At 43.7% G+C, this 14,086-nt stretch overlaps 1 protein-coding gene across 9 annotated transcripts in view; it reads left to right on the plus strand.

Annotated features, from left to right (window-relative positions):
- The window catches only part of Dip2 (disco-interacting protein 2), a 244,673-nt gene that overhangs the window by 153,463 nt on the left and 77,124 nt on the right, over positions 1–14,086 (plus strand). For 6 of the 9 annotated variants that reach the window (XM_077688011.1, XM_077688015.1, XM_077688009.1 and 3 more), the window contains exons 2-3: positions 2,947–3,021; positions 11,038–11,127. In XM_077688011.1, coding sequence (XP_077544137.1) covers positions 2,947–3,021; positions 11,038–11,127 — 165 coding nt within the window. Of the gene's footprint in view, positions 1–1,693; positions 1,734–2,946; positions 3,022–11,037; positions 11,128–14,086 lie in introns of those variants that run through there. The other 3 variants (XM_077688013.1, XM_077688010.1, XM_077688012.1) reach the window with 2 other exon arrangements.

Raw genomic sequence — 14,086 nt, forward strand, 5'->3', positions numbered from 1 at the left:
CTTTCAATTTTGGTCACGTGCTTCCCGTTGACAAAGCGGTTGCGAGTGCTGTAGTCATTTTGCCGTTTCATGACGTTTACTGTCAACAGTTCTGCAGTTTGCCTTATTTCTCCCTACGGGAAGTGCACAATTCTTGGCCTGCAATGAAAAACTAGACTAACTACACAGGACATGGCAACGTAAGCCTGTCTTTGCTATTCAACAACAATACTGCTTGTAATACACGTCCTCTCTGTGATTGGCTGAGAAGGCGTGACGTAATTTAAAAAGTTGGCGGGAACGATCACGTCACACACTGGCAACTTCAGCCTGCGTAAGTGACGTAATGTGACGTAACAGCTTGAAAATGGCGGCTGCTTTTGCCGCGAAAAAGGGCAAAAATTTCCCCCACCTTCGGCGCCGCGAAATGTTCGCGAATTTGCAGCAGGCGCAGTTTCGCATGCACGCGGTTTAAAGCATGTTTTCTACCGAAACAAATTATAGTTTCAACTGTTTCCAAGTCAGTGATCACGGAGCATACAAATAACTTGCAGTATTTTGCTTTTATGTTTGGTAATAAAATAAAAATTATTTGTTTGGTGTAACCGCAACGTAAGAGGGCAGTACTAGCCTCTCCATGACAAAGAGAATCCAATGCATGGCATTTGTCCACACGTCCTAGTAAGCTGCTGGGTCACATGATCGAACTCAAGAGAAAAATAACAAAGAAAAGTGACTCTTTTGTTCATTACAGCGCTGATTGAAGTCGAGCTTGACGAATGAGTGAATCGGCGACATCGGTACGCTCCGCGGTTATCAGGCGTAGCGCTTCGCTGCTCTTATGTGTCATACAAGCGATGGTCGCGGCGTGGTCGCGGTGGTCTTTTTCTGTGATCATGCCATAAACTTGTAACATAGCAGCAGACGATGGCGTGGCGGCGGTGGCGGCCGGGAAGGTGATAACGGAACAAAGGTTGCATTGAAGCAGAGAGCCCAACTATGTTACTAAAAGTGATTGAAATAAATAAATAAATACGGTAAAAAAATGTGGAGTGTTCTTAGGTCGACATCCGCCTTTCGCTCGCTTTTGGATAAACGTTACTCTATCGCCTTGTGGTGTTGACGCCAATTTTGATCTGCAGAAATGTGTTTCTCTTGCCAGCCTCATCTACCGTCTTAATTTTTATTGTACATGTCAAGTGGTTTCATATCTTTTATGCACAATATTTTATACCTTGGGTGTGATCTTTATGAGTGAAGCATGGAGTGAAGCGTCAATTACACTGCTTGTCGTCAGAGCTGTATACGTGCATACGTCACTGATTGCTTACGTTGTGCTAACGCAAAAAAAACATGGCGAATTTTCCGGAAATCCCTGAGCTGAAGTCACTCTACCTGAGCTGGCGCAGCTCATTGGCGCGTGCTTTCTAACTTCGCGCTGTGTGGTTCACGCAACGCGCGCCGTATGGGCAGTATGGGTTCCGTGACTCTGTCTCGTTGCAGTTAGGGGCAGCTTTCATCACTTTCATCCTGTCCCGATAATTCGTTATTTTCTGCAACGCTTTGTATGATCTGGAAAAGAAAAGGGGCGATTAACCCGCTGCTTGCCTCGTTTCTAGTCCCTGGCAAGGTTTGACGCACTTTCTCCTCACTGGAGGGCTCCGAGAACGAACGCATTTAGACACACTAGTTTATCTAGTGGCTCTAGGCACATTTAGGTCAGACTTAGATGAAGCACCTGAAGTGGGTTTGCGGTACGTCTGATTCCAAACGTTATCCGAAACAAGCTAGCAAGACCCCTAACCGTACCAGCACTTGTCAGTTGTGTAAAAATGGCTTGGAAGCTTCTGGCTCGTAACTATTTGGGCTTTTTACAGGGCTTTTACATGTGGCTTTTTGTCACGCCTACCGCTCGGAAACAACAGCGGCCTGACTGGAGTCGCGCGTCTAGCAAGCCCAGTGCGGCCGCGCTCGGTCGAAGGGGGATCTTGTTGGGGGCGCTATCTCCTACGCGACGACTTCCCCAGCCTTCCGTGTTTCGAAGCCGGGATGGTCGCCGTACGGGGAGGTTGCTGGCCTTTCACGGACGCGACGCGAGTTGTCTGCCGACGGATGGTGCACGCATGAGTGTATGACGCATCATTCTGTGGCTGACGTAATGCGCAGTGCAGGCCGCGTCGGCCGCGTGTCGGCAACAGCCAGCCAGACCGAAGAGGCCGCGTGATGATGTTTTCAGCCCGTTAGATGAGAGGAGCGGGCAAATTTTGCTGCACCGTGTTTCTACCTCACAAATAACTTGGTAGTGTCCCGAATGCCTTTGGGTTTTTTTGTTTTGTTTTGTTTTTTGACCAACTGTGTATGCAGCGGAAGAGAAAATGGGGACATGAACGTGCGCACGCAATTCTAAATGAGAGGACTAAGGCTATGGGTTTCAAGGTTGGGGATGACTTAAGTGGAAAGCCACGAAACGTCTTGGGGGTGAGTAGGTTTTATGGCGTTGGATACAACGCATGGTGGTGACTAGTATTGGTGCAGTGGATGCATATGCATTTTTGTAAAGTGATAAAAGAAAATTGACGAAGTGTTTTTGCAGTCAACAGTCTACGTGGTTTTAACTTCCATACAAATACAGAGAGAAGGCTTCAAATATGTGTCGTCATCATTGTACTAGGATTATCAGACATAACGCAATCGTCTGTGAATTAACAATTACACTTTGAAAACAGTGTCTGCGAGTACATTTATTATTGCTATATTTTTGTATGTAAGGTAGTTGTGGCGAACTGTAATTGGGCTCATTACTATTGAATTTGTTATAAATGGTTGAGGCAAATATTTGTTAGTGCTACACAGATAACACTGTGGGGGGCTCGCAAATTCCATTGGTGTATGCACCATTCTGCATGCATTTCTTTTGGTGGTCCTTTGATTGTGCTGAACGATCTTTTCCTTTTTGTTTTTGTGCAGGTGACATAACGCAGAAGGGCTACGAAAAGAAACGGGCCCGGCTCTTAGCTCCGTACCTCCAATCCCACCCAACGGGTAAGCAGAAAACGAACTCATCGGGAAGGGCATAGCGTTTGTAGTATGCACTGCAGCAAGCGCTGACCATATTGGTCAGGGCTTACTGCATTGCTTACTCTATAGGCACTACACCGGCTGAACTGGGCATGCTACTAGCATGGAAATGGAGTGTCAAGGGGCTTCTTGTGAGGCAGATTAGCAAGCTCTTTGGTTCGGCTGGGCCAAAGACTTGGAAACACAATGCACAAAGTATTTTGTTGATGCTTAAAGGAGCCATGCAGACAAAACACAAGTTTGGTTCATTCGAAAGATTGCCTCGTTAGAATCGTATTGAAACCAATCTTAATGTAAACTTCACTCAAATAAGCTATATAATTAGGAAAAAAAAAGGAAATGGCCATGCGACTCACTAGCTCATTTCCCGCGCTAGAATCTATGACGTAATAGGCACAGCTGTACAACAAGCCAAGGCCGGCAAAAGCAAACGCAAGATAGGCAAGGCTTATAAGCTTGCAGAAAGAGCTATTTTTGCTTATATGTAAGGCATATTCATTTTAGAGAAGTAAGAATGGTGGGTAAAAAATGGAAGTTACGAAAGTGCATAGAAGTACCAGTGCGTACTGTAGTTGGTACTGCTTGCACTATGTTTGTTATAGCTGCACAGCAGTTCGGCACTTTGGGGTTGTCTCACACGACACTGGCTGATTAAAGTTATGAAAGTCATTCTTGGCAACAGCGCGAAAAAAGAAGTGAACGAAGGGAACGGACAGGACGAAGTTGTCTCCCACGACACAGGCTGATTAAAGTTATGAAAGTGCATTGAAGTACCAGTGCATACTGTTGTTGGTACTGCTCGTACTATGTTTGTTATAGCTGCACAGCAACTTGGCGCTTTGGAGTTGTCTCACACGACACTGGCCGATCAGCGTAAGAGACATTGTCTTACGTGACTCTGTTTGTCGAGCATACCCCATGTTTCACGAAACGATTACTACCTACCGTAACAAAAACAAGCCATGTGCAAATACGGTCAGAAACAAAGCAAAGGCAGGCAGTGGCCCTGCGCAGTATGGTGGCACCATCTAGGAAGACTAACGGTTAAAGAAATTAGCAGTAGCATAGCTCGGCTATGCCAGGATATACGTAGCGTGAGCTAAGGTTCAGCGATCCAGTCCAATCCGGTCCAGTCCGGTCCGGTCCAGTCTAGTCCAGTCCAGTCCAGTCCAGTCCAGTCCAGACCAGTCTAGTCCATTCCTCGCGCATGCGCAGCACGGCTCTCCAGGAGCCACACGAAACGGCTATCAAGTGGGTTCGGCGCAGCATCAGACTTGGCTACTGCGCAACAGAGGCGCACACCTAGGCACGCGCCGGCACCAGTGCGTCTGCCGCGGCTAGGACGTCACTCCTCTGGAATGTGCAGACCAGCGAATGTGCATACCCAATTCTCTACACACTCGTACTCCAATTGGATTGGATTTCCAATCAGATCCAATACAATCCTATTTAATCCAATCCAATGCTCCTTGCGCTTGCGCAGCACGGCCCTTCAAGGTCCACGCGAAACTTCTCAACCTCGGCTAGTGTAGCTTATGCTACAACAAAGTGTTCCACAGTCTGCTGCAGCGTGAACAGCGCACAAACGTTCGCTTGAAGACCTGTCCTTGTTACGCCATCACAGATGTCATGAAACACATGATTTGTTGGGAGAATCAAAATTTTAACTTAAATTCATTAATTTCTCAGTGAATAAAGCATTGTTAGCTGCCAGACAAGCACTGGGGGCACTATAAATCACGAAATCTTTCGAATAAAACAAACTTGTTCTTTGTCTGCATGGCCCCTTTACAGAAAAGAAAATTCCTACACCGCACAATGCAGTGTGTATAACAAAGAATGGCATTAAGCACTGTCAGCAGAGAAAAGGCACACAGAGGGCACAGTTCTCTCCTGAGACGAGTGGCATTATCGGCGTACCCAGTACATCCGAAGGACATTATGTGCATGCCTTTTACAGCCAAACAAAGGGGGAGTATCAACTAAATCCTTCTTGTATCGTGGTTAGAAACCTGCTGAGGGAGCCAAGTGACATTTTTCAACTTTGGTCTCAAGCTTCACGGGGCCCTGTAAAAGTGTCAGCTGATTCCTAATGGGTATATTAACCAGGGGGGCAGTATAGGCTTGTTAATGTTGCTTACTTGACGTATTTTAATGCAGGAGGTGAGGACGAAAAGGAGTGTACATGCAGGTGCACACACAGTGTGCGACTTTCAGCAATTTATTTTGAGATCATCATCATCATCAACAACAACAGCCTACTCAGGTCCACTGAAGGATGAAGGCCTTTCCCTCTGACCTCCAATCGCTCCTGTCCTGCACCTCTAGAATCCATTCCCTGCCCCCAAATTTCCTTATTTGGCCTTCCCTTTTTGCTCCGCCTCTTGGTATCCACTCCGTTGTTACCCTGGTGGCCCACTGGTTGTCATTTCTTCTCGCTACGTGGCCAGCCCAAGTCCATTTATTTTTTACTTCAACTATGATGTCTTCTACTCGAGTTTGCTCCCTAATCCGGGATGCTTGTTTCCCTGAGTGGTTTCTTTTTTCTTTTTTTTTTAGCTTCGTATTTTTGCCATGCCTATCATTCTTCGTTCTGTGGCCCATTGAGCCGATCTAAGTTTGCTTTCCAGTTGTTTAGTGAGGCATCAAGTTTCAGCTTCATATGTCATCACTGGCAGTATGCATTAATTGCACATTCTTCTTTTGAGTGGTGGAGGTAGCTTACTTTTCATTATTTGGAACTGCTGCTGAGTGCACCCCAGCCCATACCTATTCTGTGGTGTTGGGGCCAGCACTGACCACCTGTCCGAGGTAGTTATATTCTTGTACTTGTTCTAGCATTTCTTCACATATGCTTCTTTCTGTAAACCTCAAATGGCTCGAGTATCCTCCGTTTATACGTAATCCCGTGTTTTCCCAGTCAAGCTTCCTGAATATGAATGAATATGAAGCTTCCTGTCACGTTATGGTTGGTGAGGTGGGCAGTTGAAAATATGCCCTTTTAAACAAATTCATAAGTTATGGCTGCAATGTTTTCTATTGAACGAAATTGCAGTGAGGTATGAACTGCCCTATCTTTCAAATAACATCGAATATAATTAAGTTCTGTGTTGTTTTCTCATTCCCCTACATTCATAAGTTGTCACAACTCCAAAAAACAGCCCAGCTCTCGCATGTAAAATACTTTTTTTTTTTTTTCCATGCAAAGGAAATGATGCCCTGACACATGGGCTAAGAATCTCTGCAAAAAGAGGCACCAAAACTTGTTTTGACTATGTGCTCTAGGGGTCACTTGAAGCATTCCCTGTCATGTCGCAAAGAGTCCATCATACAGGTGGGGTGTTGTTGAAATGACCAACTTAGAGAGCAGCGAAGCAGGTGGGTGGTGCACTACATATTTCCGCTGCAAATTCTGTGGTTGCTCCACTCTCCCGTTTGATTGATGTGCTGTCTGCAAAAAAAGGGTGCCTTGATATGCAGAATAATTGAAGCCAAAACAATTAATGACAGCACTTACAGGTAATTGCATCAGTTTACTATGTGTAGCATTATTGAAAGAGAGCTTGCTTATCACAGTGCTCCTCTGCCTCATATTGGACAACACATGAAAAGGGCCGTACTAGTCTGGCTTAAATGTTTCTTGGTTTAGCTGATTTACAAAAACGCAAAGTAGAAAGCAAATGTTTCATGTTTGGGACAGTAATAGCCCACACATTGAGAACCAACATAGCAAAGCATATCTAGCACTTCTTTGGTGAGGTAACCATATGTTAGTCTGCTCCAACAGTCATTGCAGAAAGTGTCAGCAAACAAGCAACGGGCCTCAATGGAAGCATTGCGAATCCTCTCGGAAGCAGCTGGTGAAGGCGCACACTGGATGTTTTTGACTGGCACAAAGGATGAAGCACTTTCACTTTCTCAATGCTAAATGTCTTGCGGTTGTGGCACTTTTATTAGTTTATTTGTGTTTTTTTTACAGTAAAATAGGTAGTTATTTTTAAAGTTCACCAATATCCTGGTGGCTTGGCATGTTTGCCTTGCATATGTATGGAGGTTGTATCCTGAGAATTTATTCTGTCCATTTCGAAGAATTTATTTCTTCTGTTTTGAAGACTTGCCAAATTGGACTATAGAAATTTTTCGAGGCATGATGTTTGAAACAGACGGCAAGCAAGGAACTCTAGTAAACGGTTGGCATTGAGGAAATGTTTTAGCAGTTCAGGTGCCGAAAGAGTGTAGTGCATGCTTGGCTGCACTGTGTTCATAGTTGTGTGCAAGTCTTTCAGTTGGACCTGGGTACAAAAAGGTAAAGTAACACATATTGCATGGCTGGCACTACACACATCGTACCACCTTACCACACTAGGCACTTCCCAGGTACTCATGTCCCTGCATCACAGTGCTTGCGAATAAAAAAAATTTGAGGAAAAAATTTCAACTATTTCTGACATTGTTGCAGCTGCACTGGAAGTCCTTCGTATTTTTTTTTTTTTTGAACGGCACAAGCAGGGCAGCATTTAGGTTGAAAAATAAAGTTCTCTGACTTGTAGACATTTTAACCAGTTCAGGTGCGGCATTGGTAACAGACAAAAGACAAGGAAGGGATGAAGCAAAGCTCAGGGGATTGGGCTAAGCATTGTCCCGTTGTCCTATTCATGCTTCATCCTTGCTTTTTTGTAACACTACTAAACACACCAGTTTATGCGAATTCACCCTGGAAAGTGGGTGGTTTAAAGGAACCATAAAGACCGCGTACAACTTTGTTTTGTGTGAAGGATTTTTATGCCAGAATCACACCCGCTTCAATTTCAAAACAAGCTAATTCAGCTAAGTAATTAACGAATTAGGGGTGCCGACTCATTAGCTAGTTCTCCACACTTTGTGTGTGATGTTGCAAGGCCAAATTTTCATTATTGGATGAGGTGTACAGAGGCAATTACAAATAAAATAGTATTATGGGCTTGCATTTTAAACTAATTGGGGTTTAAATAGATAGCTAGTTCTAGGTTCTCTCAGGACTAGCGATGGGCTATGGTACAAAAAATGTTGGGGAAATTGACATGATTTGGTGGCAAAAATTCCCAGTGCCAAGGATGTTGTGCAATGTCTGAGTGGCTCTTTTAACAGAATTGTAGCACTTTAAATTGAAAGAATGGCTTGCAAATTGTGTTCCCACCCACTTTTCAAATTTTTTTTAGAAACAGGTCATTTTAAATCTCCCATTATTTTTAACACAAATTCCGAAGTGAAGGAGCAGTGTTCCCCATTAAGTAAAATTGCAGTGAGGTAGGAATTGCTCACTGTTTCAAATAAGGCAGAGTTGTAAGTTGTCTTCATGGTTCCTTCAAGTAGTGGACCATAGTCACCCCAGAATAATCAAAGTGAAAAGAAATCGTAATTCTAAAAGTGCTCGCTCACTAGTGACTTGCTGTACTGTTGTCTATTTTAAATGTTTCCTGAATGTTGCCTGGTTTGTTAAATGAGGCTGCAGTAGTAGCTGTGCCAAGGAATTTAGACGTTGCAACGCACACTCTCTCTCTCTCCCTCAACAAATTTCTGTAATATCTCAGTAAAGTTGTGCTTGTAAATTTTTAGTCCTAATGTGCCTCTCAAATGCAGACTGTTCCCGTTTGTTGCCTTACAGGAGGAAAAAGGCAGAAGGTGCGCTTTTCTGCATGGCAGTGGTAACAGCACATATGTGTTGCATGTTATTTCATTCTAATGAAGCACAGATGAATTTGCTATGCATTTTCTGCCCAACACGAGTGGGCATGGTTGTCGTTGTTTGAGGTGGCCACGGACGCATGCGCTTCCAAGGAGCGTGTGTTGCCAGCTGTAGCTTTTCTGTAATTATTTCTCGCGGGAGCTAAACCAGGAGATCGCAAATGGTATGGGTACGTCCATAGGGCAGATTTTTATATTGTTCAACTGCCCCAAGCCAGCCTGTAGCAATTTTCGTGGGGTGAAAAAAGGCACCGTTGTTGTAAATCAAACTAACATAGCCTTGAGCGCTGTACTTGGTGAAAAGGGAACTGAGAGGCGGGGATCTTGCTCTTCACATGTTTGCGACTTGTGTACCACTTTTGCAACACAAAACATGTCTGGTAATGTTCTGTGAACTTGAAAGCGCCAGCCTCTGGTGATCTAAGTAGCTACATGTAGGGTCTGTTTGGTTTACCGGTCTTGCATATTTTGTAGGAATGTCGGACTATCTGTTGACTCCACAAGAAGAGTACGTGCGAAACAAATTTCCTTTGGATTTCATTCTTGAGTCCGTCATATAAATTTAAGAGTGGTTATTTTAAGGTGTGAAGAAAGAAGGCGGGGGGGGGGGGGGGGGTATTTTAATGTGTGAGGTCTTTCCTAGTAACCCAATATAATCCCCTCCCACGCCATGCCGCCGGGTGTGTTTGTGATGGAGGCAGGTGCATTCCTCATTGGGAGTGAGAGGAAGATGCAATTTCATTATCATGCTAAATCTGGTGCAACACAACACACATGCTTTGAGATGGCTTGGAATACCCCTGAACATGCTTACACATTTAGAACTGCATCTCAGCCTGCCTGTGGTAAGCCCAGGATTGGACTAAAGATACCGTAATCACTTGACAAGGATAAGGGGGTATTGGTCATGTTACAGCACTGGTGCGTAGTCATCAGTGGTGGCTCCTTATCAGGTCAGCATGGGGGCAAGACTCCATTTAAGAAATACTATAACAAAAACTTGGTGGAAGTAGCAGCCAAGTCTCATACAATGCCCGTAAATGTTGTGTGATTGCTATTGGAGCGAAGTGATTTGCTGAATGCACACGTCCCTCTTTAGTTCTGTTCCCACTCACAGAAAGTGTACAAAAATATGTCCCTTAAAAATATGCCTTTTTGGTGGAAAGGATGGGAATTGTCTGTATTTTACTTTTTAGGCTGCCTTTTGCTTGCAGGCTATGACTAGAAATAGTTATTAGAATTTTAATGAATGCACTTGTTAGCCTGCATAGTACACAAAAAAATATATTTAGTACATCCACTTTTCACCATGTCATCGGTATAGCATGCGAAGTATTGTGCTATCAGCCATTTCATCATCCACAGATATTTTCTGAAAGAAAAAAAGATCAGGAAAATGCCTGTATGAAATGAGGCTTGTTACTGTGGCATCCAGAATAGGTGTCACAAGAGTGTTTTAATTTGCCTTTTTGTAAGTATTACGCATCTGCTCATGACCATGCTTTGCTCATCTCACATTCCACTACTCATCTTCATGCCTGCTCTCTTTCCATGTATGGCCTTTTGGTGCGCAAACACAGCTATTGGTTTTCTCCCAAAATGTCAGCTTTTCCACATTTGTGGCACACACGGATTCTTGCATTAACCTATGTTTAAAATACTCGCTTTTTAAAATCTTCAGTTAGCTTGTGTGTGTAGATTTTATGCGCAGCAAGCATTTCGCAGCCTGCTGTCACCAATATCATGGTGACAGCAGGCTGCAAAAGGCAAGATATCATGGTTGACTCCATTGAATTTCTGGTTTGGGAAGCAAGGGAAGGTCATAATTCATGCCTGTACGCATTCTAATCTCCCTTGAGGCTGAAATCAGTATCTTGATTTTATTTTTTATTTTTTGTGGGTTAGCTAATGTGACGCTGTTGCCTTCAAATCTAGTACCAATCAAATTCAGTAAAAAGTCGCCCTGTAGGTCATTTCTGAGTGAAAGACCTGATAGATAGGCAAACTTTTTTTGCCTAACCTGTCAGGTCTTTCGCCCCTTCTATGGGATTTACACAATATCCGTCGGGGGTTGATAGGTTAATAGCAGTGCTTGTGTGCAACCTGCGGCATGTCTGCTTGATTGGTCCGGCAGTCATGGCACCATTCCTTGAGGCAGGTAGCCCCATCTCCTTGCTCTTTGGCTGCACACTGCAGAGCCCCTCTTTGCGCATTCCATGATCCGACACGCTGGGTCTCTGGGGGTGGTCATTGCAGCTCTGCCCACAGGCTCTGCTAGTCCTTCCACTCGAGCCAAGAGAAGAGCTCAGCGTAGGCTTACACGTAATGAGAGCAGGTATCACTCAGGTAGGTCCCCCCCCCAAGTGCCTGTGATAACCTTGTGTTGCCATCTTTCCAGACCTGACATGATGTTGTATAATGAGGAGGGTGGTGGCGATCAATATAGTTTGAGGATACAAGGGTGTAGTATGCTCCTCTCCCTCAAACTGGCTTTCAGTACCTAAACGCATTTGGCAATTCGGCAGTACACCTTTTCAGTAAGCTCTCATCAGGGAATTTAAAACGAAACCACAAATCACGGTTCAAATACTGGTGCACTCGCTTGCATAATTAGGTGCCTCATATTATGAATTGTTAATCCATCTTGGGCTTCTCACTGTATTTTTTTTTGTCCACCTCTGTCTTTGTGTCTCCTCAATTAGCACAAATTCGTGTCAGTGCCACTGTGCGAATCCTCCTAACATGGCTGTCACTTCGAGATGACAGGCTTTACATCAGGCGAGCTTTGTTCTGAAAAAAAAAAAAAAAAAGAGTAGTTGAAAACGAAAGAACAGAAAAAAAACACAACAAATTAGAAGTCTTGTTTTTGCTCTGGTTTCAGCTTGATTTGTTTGATGTGCCCATGCTAGCTTGGATACAGAGAAACTTCTATTGGTCTCTTGTTCAAAAGGTGCGAAGCCAACAATTTGAGGAAGGCATAGACTTTTGGTGATGCTTTTTGCACACACGTTCGGGAGGATGTAGCACAAACTTGTCACTTCAACTTTTTCTCCGAACGTGCACAGGGGAGGCAGCTAGTGTCACTAAATAAAGGCTTCAGCTTATTTAGTGACTAAGGCAAATGTTAGCAACCAAAATGTGGTAGGAAGGGGGCAGGTTTGTTAATTTGCAGCCATCTGGCTGTCTCTATGATGATGGATCATGGAACAAGAACAATCGCAAAGTACCTGATGGAACAAATGCTAGCGATTTTGCAGGTAACTAAGCAGACCAAGCATTTCATTCACTTTTAGAAGCATACTGAAGTTTTGTACCATATCGTTATAGTGCAAATGCGCTATCACCGGACCTCGTTAAAAGTATTAGCACGAATCCTCACTAGCTGTGTCCTTTAATGAAATTACCCAAGAAAAAGTTAGTCGGAATAAGGGCATTTGACATTGACCTCCAACTTGTAAACCTCCACCTCCAAGGGACCTGCTGTTAGTAGTCTCTTTTACAAATTGAATGTCTGGCAGCTAAGTATTTGCAAGCACCGAGCTAAAGAGTGCAATGTCGCAGTTTTTTTTTTATTTTTACATATCATCGTTACCTTGTGTTACCTGGAGTGCCACCAACAAACATATACATCTCTGTTCTTTAATTATTAAAGCAGAAAGGTTGCATCCTCAAACCTTATATTGATTGTCATGCCACATAGCTTCTTCCTATAGACAATATTTTTTTTTTTTTCATTTTCTCAGTGTTATCAAAAGGCATGTACTGATTTTTTGTGACTGTTCATGCCATTTGCCAATGTGTGCACTGCACATGCACTTTTGTAATACACAGTTTGTATGCACATGGTAGTCCTCCTGCACAGCAGTGAATTACTGTTGACACGTTTTCACTTTTGTGCATGGCATGTATTTTTTTTAACCAGTATTATTATAATTACATCATATTAAGACATCGTTGCAGTCAAGTGCATGTGAAAATTTTGCACTGATGTCTCAATTTGCTTTGCATTTTGTCTTAACTGTCACACTATCATCGATACAGTTTCATTCATGTAGACAAAAGTGTTCTAGTGTGCATTCGCTTAGTTCTTGGTAGGTAAAGTGAGGTGTAACTGCAGTTTCCATCTCCGCATCGTCGTGATCAGGGCCATATCCAGGAATTTTTTTCGGAGGGGGTTATTGGTTATGGGAAGGGAGGAGTTTTGTGGAATGGAAAACTAAGTCTCGCTTAATTAAGCACTGCCTGGAAAAAAATATTTTGGAAGGGCTTTGAACCCCCAAACCCCCCCTCAGGCTACCACCCTGGTCGTGACCAGGGTGGTAGCCAGAGGGGGGGTTCATTATTACACCAAACGAAGTAAAACCTCTTTGCCAGAGACGCTACGTTATTTATTTATTTATTTACCCCCGGGGCCAGAAGGCATTGCAGAGGGTAGGGGTTACAATGTTTACAATACAAACACGATAAAGCAGTCAGTTTGTTATACAAAAATAAATTCACCGCATTATGCAATGTTAGCTAGGGCGACGGGAAAAAGATGGTTATAAGAGTCATTTGAAAATGGGCTGGTTGGTTTTCCCATGTTCACCATCTCAGCCACATGGCACACAACAGACAATGGTTACTAGAGACACTTGGTTACCAAGGGCAATTTTTTTGGATGGTTAGAGAAAATTCGCTACTGTAACACCTCGTACAAGAGACACTGTTACAAGAGACAAATGGTTGCAAGAGACATTTGAGTGAAAACAGTTTGGTTGATTTTCCTGTTTTCCATGTTAGCAGCAATGCATACAAGAGACCTTGGTTATGAGAGATTCATTTCCTGGGTCCCTTGGGTCTCTCTTATAAGGAAGTTTTACTGTATTTAGAAGACACGGTGGGAGAGGGGCCTTATGGAAGATCCTGTGAAAACTGCCTTCAAGATAGAGGGCCTGCACCTAAGAGAACAAAGAGGTTCCAGCATCTTTTGAGGAGTTCGTGTCTGCAGGTGTGGATTTTGTGTGCTCCAAAGAGCTTGCAGATCATGTGATCCTCATGGAATTAAATGGTACATGTTCCTAGAAGATGAAGCAGATGAGGAGGCACAGGACTAAGAGGACATGGAGGGCAGGACGTGTCTGCTGTTGAGGCTGACGAACACCTGAGAGCACGTTGATGGTATTGTGAGCAACAGGAAGGCTTGAAAAGTGAAGTGCGTGACCTCCAGATGTTGGGGAGGAAGTTAATACAATATTCAGTCACTAAAACTACTATGAATGACTTCTTTAAGCCATGCAAAGCACTTTTCTGCAGACATGTTTAA

This window comes from Haemaphysalis longicornis, unplaced genomic scaffold, assembly GCF_048455015.1.
Source record: "Haemaphysalis longicornis isolate Haplotype H1 unplaced genomic scaffold, Haemaphysalis longicornis Haplotype H1 scaffold_1, whole genome shotgun sequence".
Classification (NCBI taxonomy): domain Eukaryota; kingdom Metazoa; phylum Arthropoda; class Arachnida; order Ixodida; family Ixodidae; genus Haemaphysalis; species Haemaphysalis longicornis.